Source organism: Callithrix jacchus, chromosome 16 (assembly GCF_049354715.1).
Source record: "Callithrix jacchus isolate 240 chromosome 16, calJac240_pri, whole genome shotgun sequence".
NCBI lineage: Eukaryota > Metazoa > Chordata > Mammalia > Primates > Cebidae > Callithrix > Callithrix jacchus.
In genome coordinates, this window is record NC_133517.1 from 53,158,405 (window position 1) to 53,172,611 (window position 14,207).

Below are 14,207 nucleotides of genomic sequence, written 5' to 3' on the forward strand. Positions count from 1 at the left end.
GGCGGGGACTGGGGGGGAGGGACATCGGGGGCGGGGTCTGGGGAGGGACATCAGGGGCGGTGCCTGAGGAGGGACGATCAGGGGATGCGGCTGCCGGGGTCCGCTGCGGGCGGCCAGGCGATCCTTCTGCGGCTGCGACCTCCTCGGGCCTTGGGTGAGACGGCGAGCGCTCAAAGGCTCCTGGGACTGTGGTGGAAAAAAAACGAGTCATCGTTGGCAACCGGATGGACGCCGGCGGAATGAGTGGCAGTTTTGGGGGTGTTTCAGCCCGGGACACTGAGGTCGGAGAGGAGCGGTCGGAACTTGGGGAGCCTCCAGCGCCCCACCAAGGAGGCGCCAGTGGAGAGGGGTTCCTTAAGACTTAAGGGAAAGGCCCAGCGAGGTGGCTCACGTCTGTGATCCCAGCACTTTGGGAGGAGGCTGAGGCCGGTGGGTCGCTTGAGCCCAGGAGACCAACCTGGGCAACACAGGGAGGCCTTGTCCCTACCAAAAAGTGAGAAATTAGCCGGGCGCTATGGCGCACACCTGTAGTCCCGGGAGGCTTAGGCGGGAGGATCGCTTGAGCCCAGGAGGTGGAGGCTGCACTGAGCCCAGATGACACTACTGCACTCCAGCCTGGGCAATGGAGCGAGACCTTGTCTCAAAACAACAACAAAGACTTGTGGGAAAGAACGACGCCTTGCTGACCGAATGGGGTAAGAGGCCACGAGTATTTCGCCTCCCGAGATTCAGGACTTTGCAACCTTAGCCTAGGGAACACACCAGAGAAGGCCTCAGCGTCGAGGTGATAACCGGAGTCCTGAGGGAAACAACAAGAGGTCCGAGGGGTGTGGCGGAGATAGAGGGAAAAGGGTGGCACCCCACAGAAAAGGCTCGGTCCAGCCCAGGCTCCTCCTCCAGGACACCCGCTGCCAGTCCCTCCCCTCCACACCTTGGGATGGGCTGGGCTCCACCATATACTTCAGATTTTCAGCCTTTTGAGGTGATCATGGTGAGGGCTGAACAAGAAAAGCTGAATTCTCAGAGAGAGCAAAAGCGTATTCCTGGGCCCCCATGTGTCCAGGGGCCCTTAGCTCTGCTGCCAGCACCAACCCCTGCTGCTAGTGCCCAGAGCTACTGTCCTCTTGGGCAAACTTGCCCCTTGTGAGGGAAGAGAACCTGGGATTTGGGGCAGAGTACCTAACACCAGCCTTGCTCGGACGGAGGGGCAGAGACGCTGATCAGATGGCTAGGGAGGAGGAGGTGGCGGGTCCGCCTGGACTCCTGAAGCAGCTCCCAGGAAATCACTTGAGTCCAAGTTTCCCTTTTGTTCCTGGGGTGGGAACTTCGTGGCCTTCTCCTCCCGAAAGCCCCACCCGATCATGTCCTGGGTAGGTATCTAGCCCTCATAGCCTACTAGCTGCTAGGTCTTGAACTCTGGGGACACTCTTCCTTGGGAGCTTAGCATGGGCTAATTACTCCCCCATCTGTTCAGTGGGGTCCTGTGACCCGGCCAGGGAAGGCGGGATAAAATAGTCATGTATCATGACAGACCCTTCGAAGAGGAGCCTGGCCACCCAAAGGCAGCTCAGGGGTGGAGACTAAGGCCTCAGGAGAAGCACCCACTAGAATCCTCTCTGCCCCTCCCTTCCAGATTAACCAAAACCTGCTAATTGTGGCAGCCCTCGGCAGGCTCCCCTCCCCCACAGCCTCTTCCTCCCTTCCCTCCCCTCCCCTTTCCATCCGAATGATAAAGGGCCCAGCCAGCCAGCCCCCACCCGGCCTCAGGCCCTGGCCCTGCCTCCCACACTGCCCCACTGCCCTGAGCCATCCACCAGGCCAGGCCCCTGCCCACACTGTCTACGGTCCTGCATGGGGCCCCGCAGCGGCTCCCGCCTGCGGCCCCCAGAGGCAGAGTCGCCCTCCCAGCCCCCCAAGAGGAGGAAGAAGAGGTACCTGCGACATGACAAGCCCCCTTACACCTACTTGGCCATGATTGCCTTGGTGATTCAGGCGGCACCCTCCCGCAGGCTGAAGCTGGCCCAGGTGAGATGGCCCTGGCCCCTACTCTCCCTTGCACTCCGAGGCTGGACTTTTCCCCAGACCCATTCCCGACCTACTTCCAGGCTCAAGCCCTGACCCCCACCCCTTCCTAGCCCACCCAGCCAATAGGACCAGTCCTGAGAACCGAGGGCCCTGAGGCATGACCCTTCTCCGGGAGCCCCCGTCCCCTCTGTCGTCCTTTGGTGTAAAATGTTCTTTGGGGAGAACGGGGGCCAACACCCTTGCACCTCTGAGCCCAGTAAGGGGGGAGGGGTGGGACACTGCCCCTTCCCCATCCGGGCTCACCGTGCTGGCCACCTCTGAGCCCAGTAGGAGGGGAGGGATGGGACACTGCCCCTTCCCCATCCGGGCTCACCGTGCTGGCCGGCCACCCGGCGGCTTCAGATCATCCGTCAGGTCCAGGCGGTGTTCCCTTTCTTCAGGGAAGACTACGAGGGCTGGAAGGACTCCATCCGCCACAACCTTTCCTCCAACCGATGCTTCCGAAAGGTGGGGCAGGGCGGGGGCGGGGCGCACGAGGAAGTCCTGAGCATCCAGGGTCGGGCAGCCCCACCCATGTCTGATCCCCACACCCAGGTGCCCAAGGACCCTGCAAAGCCCCAGGCCAAGGGCAACTTCTGGGCGGTCGATGTGAGCCTGATCCCAGCCGAGGCGCTACGGCTGCAGAACACGGCCCTGTGCCGGCGCTGGCAGAACGGGGGTGCGAGAGGAGCCTTCCCCAAGGACCTGGGCCCCTACGTGCTGCATGGCCGGCCCTATCGGCCTCCCAGTCCCCTGCCGCCACCCAGCGAGGGCTTCAACATCAAGTCCCTGCTAGGGGGCTCCCAGGAGGGGGCACCCTGGCCGGGGCTAGCTCCACAGAGCAGCCCAGTTCCTACAGGCATGGAGAATAGTGGGGAAGGGGCTGTGCCTACCCCACCCATGCTCTCCTCTGAGAGGCCTCTGTGGCCCCTCTGCCCCCTTCCGGGCCCCACGAGAGTGGAGGGGGAGGCTTCCCAGGGGGGATCCATTGGGCCCTGTACCCTCTCCCCAGATCCTAGGCCCTGGCCTCTCCACTTACTACAGGGCACCTCAGTTCCTGGGGGGTTGTCCAGTGGGGGACATAGGGCCTCCCTCTGGGGGCAGCTGCCTACCTCCTATTTGCCTATCTACACTCCCAATGTGGTAATGCCCTTAGCACCACCACCCACCTCCTGTCCCCAGTGTCCACCGTCAACCAGCCCTGCCTACTGGGGGGTGACCCCTGAAACCCAAGGGCCCCCAGGGCTGCTCTGGGATCTAGACACCCTCTTCCAGGGGGTGCCACCCAACAAAAGTATCTATGACGTTTGGATCAGCCACCCTCGAGACCTGGCAGCCCCAGCCCCAGGCTGGCTGCTCTCTTGGTGCAGCCTGTGAGGCTTCTAAGGCAGGGGCTGCTCCTCCTTCCTGCTCCCACCCCTGGCTTGTTGACAGGGAGCCAAGGCCAGTGGGGTGTCTGTGACCACAGCAGCCTCGAAACACCAGGCAGCAGCCTTGCTGGGAGTCCACGGTGTTTATTGGACTACCTGATGCATGGCCGTGGCCCACCTGGGCACAGCCCTCGCCCTGGTCAGTCATGCCTGTTTCCCTACACCCAGAGGCAAAGCTGGAGGGGCAGGGCCGAGCCTGGAATAGCCCTTCCTCGTTTCCTCTTCTCAGCCCACCACCCATCCATTCGTCTCCGGCCATCACCTCCCCTCCCTCCCTTGCTCTAGGCTGGGGGAGGGAGAGCCTAATGGTGGATCCAGCCTGAAGTCCTGCCCTCTCTCATCTGTCTGGGAAGGAGGTAGCACCTTTTTCAGGAAATGGGTTAGGGAGTAAAAAGACTGGACCCTACATGATCCTGGTGGTGGGGAAGGTAACAGTAAAGGAATTTGCAACGTTTTAATGCCATGCCTGATTTTTGGGTCAGGAGTGGTGATTTGGATGACCACTTGGGGTGGGGGGATCGGGATTCCCTGCTGTGTGCCGTGATAACAGCAAATGGTGATAAGGAGGAAGGAGGTCTGCTGCCAGATGCGGGGCTGGGGGCGGGGGAGTGGTCACTTCACCGGGCACAACACACTGTACTGGCTGCGAAGGTGGAGGGGCGACTCTGGGAGTTCGGGGGCAGTGGACCCAAAGAGGCCAAGGAGCTCGTGCCCTGGGAGATGGGGTACAGGGACTTTACTACCGCCTCTGCCAGCAGAGACCTAGCCTGAGTCCCCTTGGGCAGGACCAAAACCCAAGACTACAGGGGCAGGCCCTCTGCAGGCGCAAGGGCCGAGCCGGACCCGCTGTCAGGTCTGGGACTTGGAGGGCTGCCAGGGGACGGCGTAGGGGTGCAGGGAGTCCCGGTGAGCGGAGTGTCAGTACTGAGGGAGGAGGGTGTCCCGGAGGAGCGCGGGACCCTGCGGCGCCGGGCTGGCCCCAGCTCCACTTGACCCACTCGCTCGGCGAACTTGAGTGAGCAGACTGTCTCGCCAAGATCCTCCGGCCGCGTGGATATCTGCGGGCAAGTGGCGCGGATGGGCGGGCCCGGGTGGGCAGCGTGCGGGATGCACAGCCCCGCCCCACGCCCGTGCCGCCCCGGCGCCCACCTGCAGCAGCAGCACAGCGGTGGTGCCGGGGCCCAGCGCCGGCTGCAGCAGTCGCGTGAGCTGCGAGTCGCGGAAGGGCACGTGTGGCCGGTGGGCCCGCAGTGCGGCCATCACGCCTCCCAGCGCCAGCAGCGAGCGGTTGATGGTCTGGGCCTCCCGCAGGCGCCGGGCGCCGTCTGGGTCTCCCCGCGGCAGGCCGGCCTCCCCTGCCTTCCGTGCGCGCTCGGATCCCGCCAGATCCACCAGATGCAGTGTACCTAGAGGGGCGAGCGAGCCTGACATGGGGGGAGGCCGGGCCTCGGGTACGCTGTAGACTCCAGGGCTCAGGCACGGGCTGTGGTACCTGCGGTGCTTGGAGCACGCGGTGGAGACGCCGCGCGCAGCGTCAGCGTGACCAGGGCGTGCGAGCGGGAGCTCCGCTGGTTCATGGCGGTGGCAGCAGTGGCCCGGTTGCTCCTTCCCAGTCTCAGCATCTGGAAGGCGAGGCAACAGGGCTGGCCTGGTACAGGGTCCCCACCCCCAAGCGGAAGCACGGGGCTCCCGGAGGGCGGGACAGCCTTACCTGGTGCAGTGTCTCCAGGTTGGGCACGTCCCAGTGGGTGAGGCCAGCCACCTGGATCCCGCCCTGGCCTTCTGGGCCCTGCCTCACAGCCAGGCGTTCGGGAGGCCCTGGTGCAAGGAGGTCCCTGGTGAGAAAGAGGAAGGGCTTAGTTCCAGGGTTCTCTGGAAATCCAGAAGGGCCCTGGGCCAAGGGTGGGGAGGAGGCCAACCCGGGGGAGCAGCCGACCTGACAGCCTCGTTGTAGATCTCCACCATGCTGAGTGTCACCCGGTGTGGCCTGCCAGCCCCCATCTCCCGGAACAGTGACTGCAGCGCCCTAGGAGCTATGCCAGGGTCCTCAGGAGGGCCCTGAGGGTGGGGTGGGGTGCACGTCGGGCTCACATTCAAGTCATGCAGAGCCCCCTGGGGCCTCTCCCACTGCGGCGTGGGCTCCGTCCCACCTCCATGCTGTAGGTCTTCCCGGTCCCTGTCTGGCCATAGGTGAAGATGCAGACACTGTAGCCTCGGAGGCAGGACAGCACCGCAGGTTCCAGCTCTCTGAAGACCTGGGGCAGGGTGGGAGAGTGTTTTTGAGTCCCCCTTACGTTGCCTGTTTGTGACCTATTTGGTGGGGTGGGGTGTGCCATGAAGGCAGGGTGTGAGCCTAGTCCCTGGGAGGATGGCTCTAAGGGACTATGGGGGAGGAAGTGTCCTACTGAGACCCGCTGTCTCCCTAGAGAAGCTGGTGCTTGCAAGACTTTGCCAGGCAAAGAGGGAAAAGACGTGATGAGAAGAGGGAAAAGACGTGATGAGAAGAGGGAACAGCCTATGTGGAGGATCTGGAGTCCTGAAGGCCACCAAGGAGACTGGGGCAGTAGCTAAGAACCCAGGTGTGGTGTCCTTTACGTGGAAGCCAACATGAACAAAAATCCCAGGATTTGGGGACACCAAGGTGGGTGGATTGCTTGAGCTCTGGAGTTTGAGACCAGCCTGGGCAACATGGGGAAACCCTGTCTCTGCAAAAACTACAAAAAATTAGCCAGGCATGGTGTTGCACATCTGTGGTCCCAGCTACTCAGTAGGCTGAGGTGGGAGGAACTCTTGAGCGTGGGAAGCAGAGGTTGCAGTGAGCTGAGATTGAACCACTGCACTCCAGCCTGAAGGCAAAGCGTGACACTGTCAAAAAAAAAAAGGTGCATATATATACATATATATATATATATAATATTTTAAAAGAGCCTAGATGTTGAGGTTTGACTGCCCGATTAACACTCCAGTGTGATTGGAGTTTACTCATTGGCTTTCCTGTGCCTCAGTTTCCCCTCTGGGGAGTAAGGGCTGCAGTGGCACCTGCTGTGAATGCCCATGGCAGTGCACCTAAAGGGCCAGAGCAGTACCTGGCTCACAAAGCATGAGCCCAGGCAGGGCCTACAGGTGTGGGGGATAGTGGCCAGCCAGGCCTGCTAAGCCTAGGTGGCAGGGACAGGTGCAGAGGCAGCTGAGAGAGACAGGGCTGGGACATTCACCCTGTTAGCACTGGACACCAACAATCTTTTGAGCAACAACATGGCTGGCTTTTATGCTTAGAAGGTCACTGGTAACAGGGTAGGCTGTCAGCTCTGTTTGAAGACTGCCATGAGGCCAGAATCTAGAATTCTGGGTTCTGTGTGGTCACTGAGATTCCATGACTGCTCGGAGATGGTGCTGTGGATGACATTCAGGGCATCATGGCGCCACTGCAGAAATGGGAGTGCAGGTGAGGGGCTTGGCTACAGAAGCCTTTGGTTCAGACACATTGAATTAGAGGGCCCTGTCCAGAGGACACAGCACAAGGCATGCCCTGTGCAGGGCTGTAGTTTGGCCAGAGAGCTGTGTGGGATGAAGAGATAAGTGGTGGGAAAAGAAGGAATCAGGGTGACCCTGGCCACCTGCTGGGCAGTCATCACCCTGTCCGTGAGGCTGACAGGTAACCTGGGCGTGAGTTGCTGCCATTCTGCCCCTTACCTAGTCTCCCCTGGCTCTGAGCCACCATCTCCTTTCTCCACAGAGAGACTGCACTTTCTCTAGCCACATTCCCTGCCCTCTGGGCTCCCAAGCCTGCCATACCCTTGAGCTCTCGAAGCCACTCTGGGCATCCAGCTGGGGGCCCTTGCTGCTCCTCAGGGAACTGAGTGCCAGGCCCTTGAGATGACAACCTGAGTGACAGACCCTCTCTGCTATGGGAGATCTAGCAGCAAAGGGTGCATGCAGATGAAGACACCTGCGAAGATGGGATGGGCTGGGGCTGGAGCCCCTTATTTTCCACAGGTATCTAGCAGGAAAAGGGCAGGGAAGGAGACTGGGATCCAGGCAGGGCAGAGGGAGCATACTAGGGCAAGAAGCTGCTCACCCATGGCCGCCCACCACAGGCCCCGGGGCCACAAAGCAATGAGGGGCACCTGCCCTCATAGCTGGGCAGACCCTGGACTGCAGCAAAGGGGAGTGGGCAGGCAGTGAAGCCTGGGAGGAGGAGACACCAAGCTGGGCTGCCTGTCCTGCCTCCCAACCTCCTCGGTTCCCTTTCCTTCCTGGCTGCAGCCCAGCCGCCTCCCTCCTCCAGATAGGCAGCTAGACTGGAAAGGGGAAACTGGAGCCTCTCTTGTTCTTCAGGGGACTCTGAGAAAGGGTCAGCATAGGTTCAAAGGCAGGCTGTCACCTCCTCCTGGCTGGCGTCTGGAGGGAAGACCCAGTCTAGGCGGAATCGCCGATGGCGCCCCCGGTAGCAGGTGGTGACGGTGCCCCCTGGACCGGGCTCCACGCTCACTAGGCTGGAGGGTGTCCCTGGCCTCAGGCGACATAGCACACGGATATTTCCTGCAGTAGGGGTCAGGTCAGCAAGATGCCTCCCAGACCCTAAAGCACAGAGAGGCTGCACTTCCTCCAGCTGCCCTCCCTGCCCTCAGGTTCCCAAGCCTGCCATACCTTTGAGCTCTGGCAGCCGTCCTGGGCATCCGGCTGGGGGCCCTTCCTGCCCCTCAGGGAGCTGAGTGCCAGGCCCTCCAGATGACAGTGCCCCCAAGGCCCAGGACACCTGAGGAAACAGGGATGTTCAGTCAGCCAAGCAGCTGCAGAGGTGGGGGATCAGGGGTGCTGAGAGTAGCAAGAAGCCCCCACAGGACCACCCAGCTGTGCTGATCCACAATTTCCTTTTTTTTTTTTTTGAGATGGAGTTTCACTCTTATTTCCCAGGCTGGAGTACAATGGCCTGATCTCAGCTCACAGTAATCTCCGCCTCCTGGGTTCAGGCAATTCTCCTGCCTCCGCCTCCTGAGTGGCTGGGATTATAGGCACATGCCACCATGCCCAGCTAATTTTTTGTATTTTTAGTAGAGATGGGGTTTCACCATGTTGACCAGGATGGTCTTGATCTCTTGACCTCGTGATCCACCCGCCTTGGCCTCCCAAAGTGCTGGGATTACAGGCGTGAGCCACTGCGCCTGGCCTGATCCACAATTTTCACTGGCTTTGGGCCCCTGGGGACATCATTCAGTTAACCCGGAATAAAGCCCAGGAATAAAAAGCAGGGCCACCACATCATCTGTTTCCTCTGTGATTCTGGGCAATGCTGTGAGAGTTTCACTGTCAACCAGGTTTGCACAGGATGGAAACAAGGCCGAGAAATGAAATCATACTCTGGGTCACACAGAAACTGTTTGGGTTTCAGAGCCCCACTTCCTAGCACAGCCAGCTCCCCAGGAGCACCCCATCAAAAGAAGAGTGAACAGGCTGTCCAGAGAGGAGGGGTTTGGTGGGGAGAGGACCTGACCTGGCCCCGGGCCTCACTCAGCGAACCCTGACAGCTCTGGGTAAAGGTGCTGACCAATCCTCGGAGGTCCCCGCAGCCCTGACGCAGGCTGGCCATCCGTGCCCGAAGTCCTGGAGAGGGAAGTCTGTTGGACGGGAAGGCCCAGCCTCCAGGGCCTCCTGTGAGCCCAAGCCCCAGACCTTACCTGCCAGCTGCCCATGCATCTGCTGCAGCTCCCGCCTGCAGTTCTGCTCCGTCTCCTGCTGGAGCTGCTGAAGGGCCCCTTGAAGGCCCTGCAGCTGCACCTCCTGCACCCCCAGCTGCCCCGCCCAACCCCACCCGTCACTGAGGAAACAGGCACTTACCAGGCACTGCCTCAGATAAGCCCCTCCCAGCACCCAAGCCCTCCTCACCCGAGCCACAGATCCCTGGGCCCCACACCCACCTGGGCTCGGAGGGCTTCTGTGGTGTCCTGGGCCTCCTGAAGCCGGCCCTGGAGCTCCACCAATGCCTCTGCCTCCTCCTGCGGGAGGGTGGGGGCCAGGAGGGGACTCAGAGAGGGGTGTTCTGCGGTACCGTTTCACAGATGGGAAAGTCAAGTCAAGAGGCTGACAGAGGTGGCTGTGAACCCATGCCTCCCAACTCCACGCAGAGCTCCTTTCCACCATCCCTCTGCTCTCCTGGGGTCAGCCACTCAGAGGGGCCATGGAGAGGGGAGTCCTCCCACAGGCATCGGCCTCCCTGATGGGGCTGCCCAGCACAGGCCACCCCAGAAGGTCTCAAGGAGGCTTGGGCACTGTGGCTTCATGGCAGGTGTGCAGGAGCCCCAGGCTGCAGGAACGGCTGCAGCTCCGGAGCAGGGTACCTGTGAAGCCCTGGTGGGGGGCCCCGGGCCCCAGTGCAGCAAAAGATCCCGTGTCAGGCTCAGGCTCTGCTTCAGGGCCTCGTTCTCCAGGGTCAGATGCTGAACCCTTTTCTCTGAGTCTGTCGCCCCCTGGTGGAGAGGAAGCCTAGGCACTCACCTGAAACTGCCCGCCAAGCCCCGCCCTGCCAGGTCCCCCGCAGCCTCACCACGCCCAGGCGCAGGCGACCCAGCTCCTCCTCCTGCTGTTCCAGTTGCTGCTTCAGCTCCTCCAGCTGGGGAGAAGTGAGAGAGACAGAGTGGATTTCCTTTTTCTGGCGCCCCAGTTACCAATCCCTGCGGGCTCCTGGGGCCCTCACCTGTCCCAGGATGAGCTGCTCCAGCCGCTGCCACGCCCTGTGGTCCTCCTCCAACTGGAGGGACTGCTGTCCCTGCGCCTCATCCCCCGGGGACTCGCCCGGGACTGCAGCGATGCGGGAAGGGCTTTCTTCTTGGGATATGGATCCTGCAGTAGGGAGGACCCAGTTAGCCCTGAAAAGGTTTCTGGTCTGAATCCTCCGGAACGGGGCTGGCCTTGGGACCCCGAATTCCAGGCCGCCCAGGTTCTAACGGGGTTTGCTCCCTCCAGAGTCCTTCTTCAACCTACTGCCCTTCACTTACCATCTGGAATTGGGGGCCCGACCCGAGGAGCTGGCTGAGTCCCCTGGAGCAGGGCCTGCCTCCCCCTGGGGCTCCGAAGCCATGCCAGAAGGGCCAAGAGCTGGCTGGTCACTGTCAACAGTGGGGGCACCTCGCCGGACTTCGGAGGAGACAAGAATTGGAGCAGGGCTGTGAGGGCCAGGAAGGCCGGCGCAGGCGGCGGGTGCCCGCAGCCCCCTCGCGGCGCTCACCTGGCCCAGGTCGGCCGGGCTCCCGCAGCTCTCTTCCGCCCCCAACTGGACGGAGAGGAACTGGGCCAGGCGCAGGAGGGCCTCCTCCAGGGACACCGCGGCCGCGCGGCCCTCGGTTCCGCCTTCCGACCCATCCTCAGACTCGGAGGTGCCTGCGGGTCGGGGAGGGGGGCGGGAGGCATTTCGGGTCACGTGCTGGAGCCTGGGCCTCCGCCCCTCCCAGGGAGGTCCCGGAACCGCCCTCGCACCGCTGGGCTCCCGGCCCGCACCTACCGGCCAGGCCGGTCAGCTCGGTCCACAGCTCTGGCGCGGGCAGGTCCGGGCGCCGGCGACCCCGGGACTTGCAGGCTCTCTATGGAGGGAGCAGGGGCACCGCTGAGGAGGCGGAAGGCAACCTGCGGGCCCTTCCTTCCGCGAACCGGGCCAGAGGGTCGGGGTTGAGGTCTGCGCTTGCAGCACCGGAGCGGAGCCGAGAGTCCTCAGCACTGCCCCGCGCCCCGCGCCCGCCCCCGCCCCGGGAACCTCGGCGTGGGGGTAGGGCGGGCGGCGGAGGCGACAGGCTGCGCGGCCGGCCCCGGTCACCTGGGCGGGGTCCCCGGGGTCCGCGGCCGCCGCGGCGCCACCATCTCTGCGGAAGAGGCTGTAGAAAATGTAGATGAGCAGCGAGTAGAAGGCGTACATGGGAGCGCGGGGCGGCTGAGGGCCCCGCTTCGCGCCGCCCCGCGTCCCCGCGCCCCGACTCGGCGCCCGCCCGCCGCAGTACCGGTGCGCATGCTCGCGACGGCCGCCCCCACGGCCCGGCTCCCACGGCTGGAGGGCGCGCACGGGGACGGGGGTCCCAGAAACAGGTGCCTGCGGCCGCACATGCAGACCGGCCGCTTCTCACGGCGCCGTCCCGCGCGCCCCAACCCCTACACCGCGGACACCGAGCTGAGAGCGCCCACAGCTCCCGCGACCCTCCTCTCGGAATCCCTCCCGCCCTCCGCGGAGTTCCCCATCGCTCCGGTTTCACGCGGGGAATCACCCTCCCTTCTCCGGAGCCCCGCCCAGACCCCACCTCTCCCCGCAGCCCCGCCCAGACCCCGCCCCTCACCGCCCCACCCAGACCCTCGTCCAGGCCTCCTCCCCTCAGCCCCGCCCATTCACCCCTCGCAAACCCGCGGCTCTCAGCCCCGCCCACACCTCGTCCCTCTCGGCCCCGCCCAGACCCCGCCCCTCGCAGCCCCGCGCAGGCTCTTCTCCCTCATCACGCTCCTTCCAAACCGCTGTGCCCACGCACCCACCCAAACAGAGCATTTTCTGGTTTCCGAGCTCTTTCCACCCGCTGCTAGGGCCTCCAACCGACCCCCCCAGGCCCCGCCCCTAGTCCCGCCCCGGCCCGCTCTAGCCACTGTTCCTCTCGGTGGTGGAAGTTCCCGGCCAAGCTCCCTCTCGCAACCGGAGGCCTGGCCGAGGAGGCCGGGCCCACGGCAGGGGGCAGTGCGTTGGGCAGGCCCTGGCCTCCAGCTAGCCGCTGCGTGGAGACCGCGCAGCCGGGTAACTGCGCACGGCAGGCTGCCGGAAGTCCTGCGCCATCGCTCCTCCCGCGCCCGGGCTCCCAGGACTGCGCCTCCCAGAGCGCAGGGAGTAGGCCGAGGCCGCCGCTCCCTCTCCCCCGGGCCCGGCACCCCGATTTGGGCTCCAGGGCCCCAGGACTCATGCCCCCCCGCCCCAGCCTACCTAAGCCCCTGTTTCCCGGATGAATTAGGTTCTTCTTCCCCACAGGTGTGTGCAGTGGCCTCAGGGATCCGGAAAATGGAGGACTGAATCTCTCCTAACTAGTAATAGGGCCCTGGAACGTGGGCTACTAGAGTGTCGCTGGCTTCTGCACTTTCTTCGTCTCCAAAGTTGAATATCTCCTATCTACGTCCTCAAACTTACTACCGCCCGAGGTACCATGGCCCCCAAGCCGGGGGTTGAGTGGAACACAGCCCTGTCCCATCTGGTGCTAGGAGTGGTATCTCTGCACGCAGCCGCGAGCACAGCCCAGGTGAGTACACTGGGTCTGAGCACGGGTGCATCCCCATTCCTCCCAAATCCCAAGGACCTAGTTTCCTGATTAGGGTGAGGTTGAGGGGAAGTGAATCTAAGACCAGGTCTCTAAGGAAGCCCCAAACCCTTTCCTGTTTAAAAGGGTGGCCCCGGCCTCTTTTTCCTTCATGTCCTCCCTTCTCTGTGTTGACAGGCAAGTCGAGGGGCTGCTGCTGGCTTCCTGCTCCAGGTCTTGGCTGCCGCCACCATGCTGGCCCCAGGGCTGAGCACACATGAAGACTGTCTTGCTGGAGCCTGGGTGGCCACCGTCATCGGCCTGCCCCTTCTGGCCTTCGATTTCCACTGGGTGAATGGAGACCGCTCCTCTGCCAACCTGCTCCTGGGAGGAGGCATGGTGCTAGCAGTGGCTGGAGGCCATCTCGGCCCTGAGGGCCGCTCTGTGGCTGGTCAGGCAATGCTGTTGGTGGTCGCAGTGACCATCCTCATTGTGGCTGTCTTCACAGCCAACACTTATGGGATGTGGGGGGGTGCGATGCTGGGTGTAGCAGGCCTCTTGAGCCGGCTGGAGGAGGACAGGCTGCTGCTGCTACCGAAGGAGGATATCTGTCGCTGGGCCCTGGCTGCAGGCAGCTGGGCTTACTGCCGGGCCCTGCATACACAGCGCCTGCAATGGGAGTGACAGCTGGTTGCAGCAAGGCAGGGTTTCTGCCCTGCCAACCACTTCCCCTCCCACTTGCCAGCTCCTGGCGCTTTTCTCCCCTAGGGGTAGACTCTCCTGCCCACTGAAATGGGCCTGCTGCACATTGACTGATCAGGGGCAGAGTCTGGGTGCTGTCCTTTGGCCATCTGTGGGGATTTGTCTAGACCAACATGAAAGGCACAGGATCCCAGATACATTTGGGGAGCCTGGATCTGGGCTGGACATGGTTGTGGATCCAGAGAAGGGGCCTAGTCTCCAATAAATCGTAGGAATTTTGTGGGAATACGGACTCTGCCCATTTCTGAGAGGGATTGAGGGATCCTTTAGTGAGCTTCCTAAAGGCCATCAGGGCAGCAGCTCATTACCCTGACAGGATATATGCTGGAACTAGCATGGGGCCTCATCCAGCCTGGTATCCTTTTGACTACTGTCTGGGACCCCTGGACCGAGAAGACGTAGCCCTGGGCCCTTACTCTCCTGGGAACATGGTGGAGTTCCAGATAGCCTGGCCTGGCCTGGCAGGTGGTCCTTTGGGGCAGTGACCTTCAGAAACTGACGGCTAGGGTGGAGGCAGGGGACGGCTGTACCACAGCCATTTCCAGAAACGCACATCCTCCCAGGGCTGATTTGCCCTCCTGTGTGCCTCTGGCCTGTGGAAGCCAGTCCTGTTCCCTAAGACCTCCATTTCCCTCAGTGGACCCCTTCGGCCTCCAACCCTAGGGTTAGGAGGAGGGGTTCGGATGACCAGAGGATTAGA

The 14,207-nt window shown here is 62.7% G+C and overlaps 3 protein-coding genes across 8 annotated transcripts; 2 read left to right on the forward strand and 1 right to left on the reverse strand.

Moving 5' to 3' along the window:
• Positions 1-49: 49 nt before the first annotated feature.
• On the forward strand, positions 50-3,952 carry FOXH1 (forkhead box H1). 3 transcript variants are annotated; one of them, XM_035277077.3, is made up of 4 exons: positions 50-695; positions 1,634-2,025; positions 2,428-2,532; positions 2,620-3,952. In XM_035277077.3, the coding sequence occupies exons 2-4, from the start codon at positions 1,852-1,854 to the stop codon at positions 3,439-3,441; spliced, it is 1,101 nt and encodes a 366-aa protein (XP_035132968.1). In that variant the 5' UTR covers positions 50-695; positions 1,634-1,851; the 3' UTR covers positions 3,442-3,952. The 3 variants fall into 3 exon arrangements, with proteins under 3 accessions (XP_035132968.1, XP_078209005.1, XP_008981241.1); XM_078352879.1 differs by having other exon boundaries at positions 50-2,025; XM_008982993.5 differs by lacking the exon at positions 1,634-2,025 and having other exon boundaries at positions 2,466-2,532.
• On the reverse strand, positions 3,563-11,483 carry KIFC2 (kinesin family member C2). 4 transcript variants are annotated; one of them, XM_035277036.3, is made up of 18 exons: positions 11,302-11,483; positions 10,993-11,071; positions 10,720-10,871; positions 10,490-10,628; positions 10,189-10,334; positions 10,039-10,104; positions 9,833-9,961; positions 9,413-9,490; positions 9,173-9,287; positions 8,989-9,098; positions 8,145-8,253; positions 7,879-8,036; positions 5,645-5,749; positions 5,431-5,552; positions 5,206-5,329; positions 4,987-5,116; positions 4,644-4,900; positions 3,563-4,552 (listed from the first exon to the last, which is right to left on the reverse strand). In XM_035277036.3, exons 1-18 carry the CDS (start codon positions 11,398-11,400, stop codon positions 4,295-4,297), a joined length of 2,376 nt encoding a protein of 791 aa, XP_035132927.1. In that variant the 5' UTR covers positions 11,401-11,483; the 3' UTR covers positions 3,563-4,294. The 4 variants fall into 4 exon arrangements, with proteins under 4 accessions (XP_035132927.1, XP_035132926.1, XP_078208950.1 ...); XM_035277035.3 differs by having other exon boundaries at positions 4,644-4,918; XM_078352824.1 differs by lacking the exon at positions 9,833-9,961 and having other exon boundaries at positions 9,413-9,534; positions 9,990-10,104.
• Positions 11,484-12,108: 625 nt separating this feature from the next.
• On the forward strand, positions 12,109-13,733 carry TMEM276 (transmembrane protein 276). Its single transcript, NM_001428246.1, has 3 exons — positions 12,109-12,255; positions 12,484-12,748; positions 12,944-13,733. Exons 2-3 carry the CDS (start codon positions 12,656-12,658, stop codon positions 13,427-13,429), a joined length of 579 nt encoding a protein of 192 aa, NP_001415175.1. The 5' UTR covers positions 12,109-12,255; positions 12,484-12,655; the 3' UTR covers positions 13,430-13,733.
• Positions 13,734-14,207: the final 474 nt, after the last annotated feature.

Excerpts from the sequence above, each read along its gene's own strand:
- TMEM276 (NM_001428246.1), top strand. The coding sequence starts at position 12,656 with ATGGCCCCCAAGCCGGGGGTTGAGTGGAACACAGCCCTGTCCCATCTG. Across the intron at positions 12,749-12,943 it reads CAGCCGCGAGCACAGCCCAG|GCAAGTCGAGGGGCTGCTGC; the intron begins GTGAGTACACTG and ends CTGTGTTGACAG.
- KIFC2 (XM_035277035.3), bottom strand. The coding sequence starts at position 11,400 with ATGTACGCCTTCTACTCGCTGCTCATCTACATTTTCTACAGCCTCTTC. Across the intron at positions 5,330-5,430 it reads ATCTACAACGAGGCTGTCAG|GGACCTCCTTGCACCAGGGC; the intron begins GTCGGCTGCTCC and ends CTTTCTCACCAG. Across the intron at positions 5,117-5,205 it reads ACCTGGAGACACTGCACCAG|ATGCTGAGACTGGGAAGGAG; the intron begins GTAAGGCTGTCC and ends CTCGCCTTCCAG.
- FOXH1 (XM_078352879.1), top strand. The coding sequence starts at position 1,852 with ATGGGGCCCCGCAGCGGCTCCCGCCTGCGGCCCCCAGAGGCAGAGTCG. Across the intron at positions 2,026-2,427 it reads GCAGGCTGAAGCTGGCCCAG|ATCATCCGTCAGGTCCAGGC; the intron begins GTGAGATGGCCC and ends CGGCGGCTTCAG. Across the intron at positions 2,533-2,619 it reads CCAACCGATGCTTCCGAAAG|GTGCCCAAGGACCCTGCAAA; the intron begins GTGGGGCAGGGC and ends CCCCACACCCAG.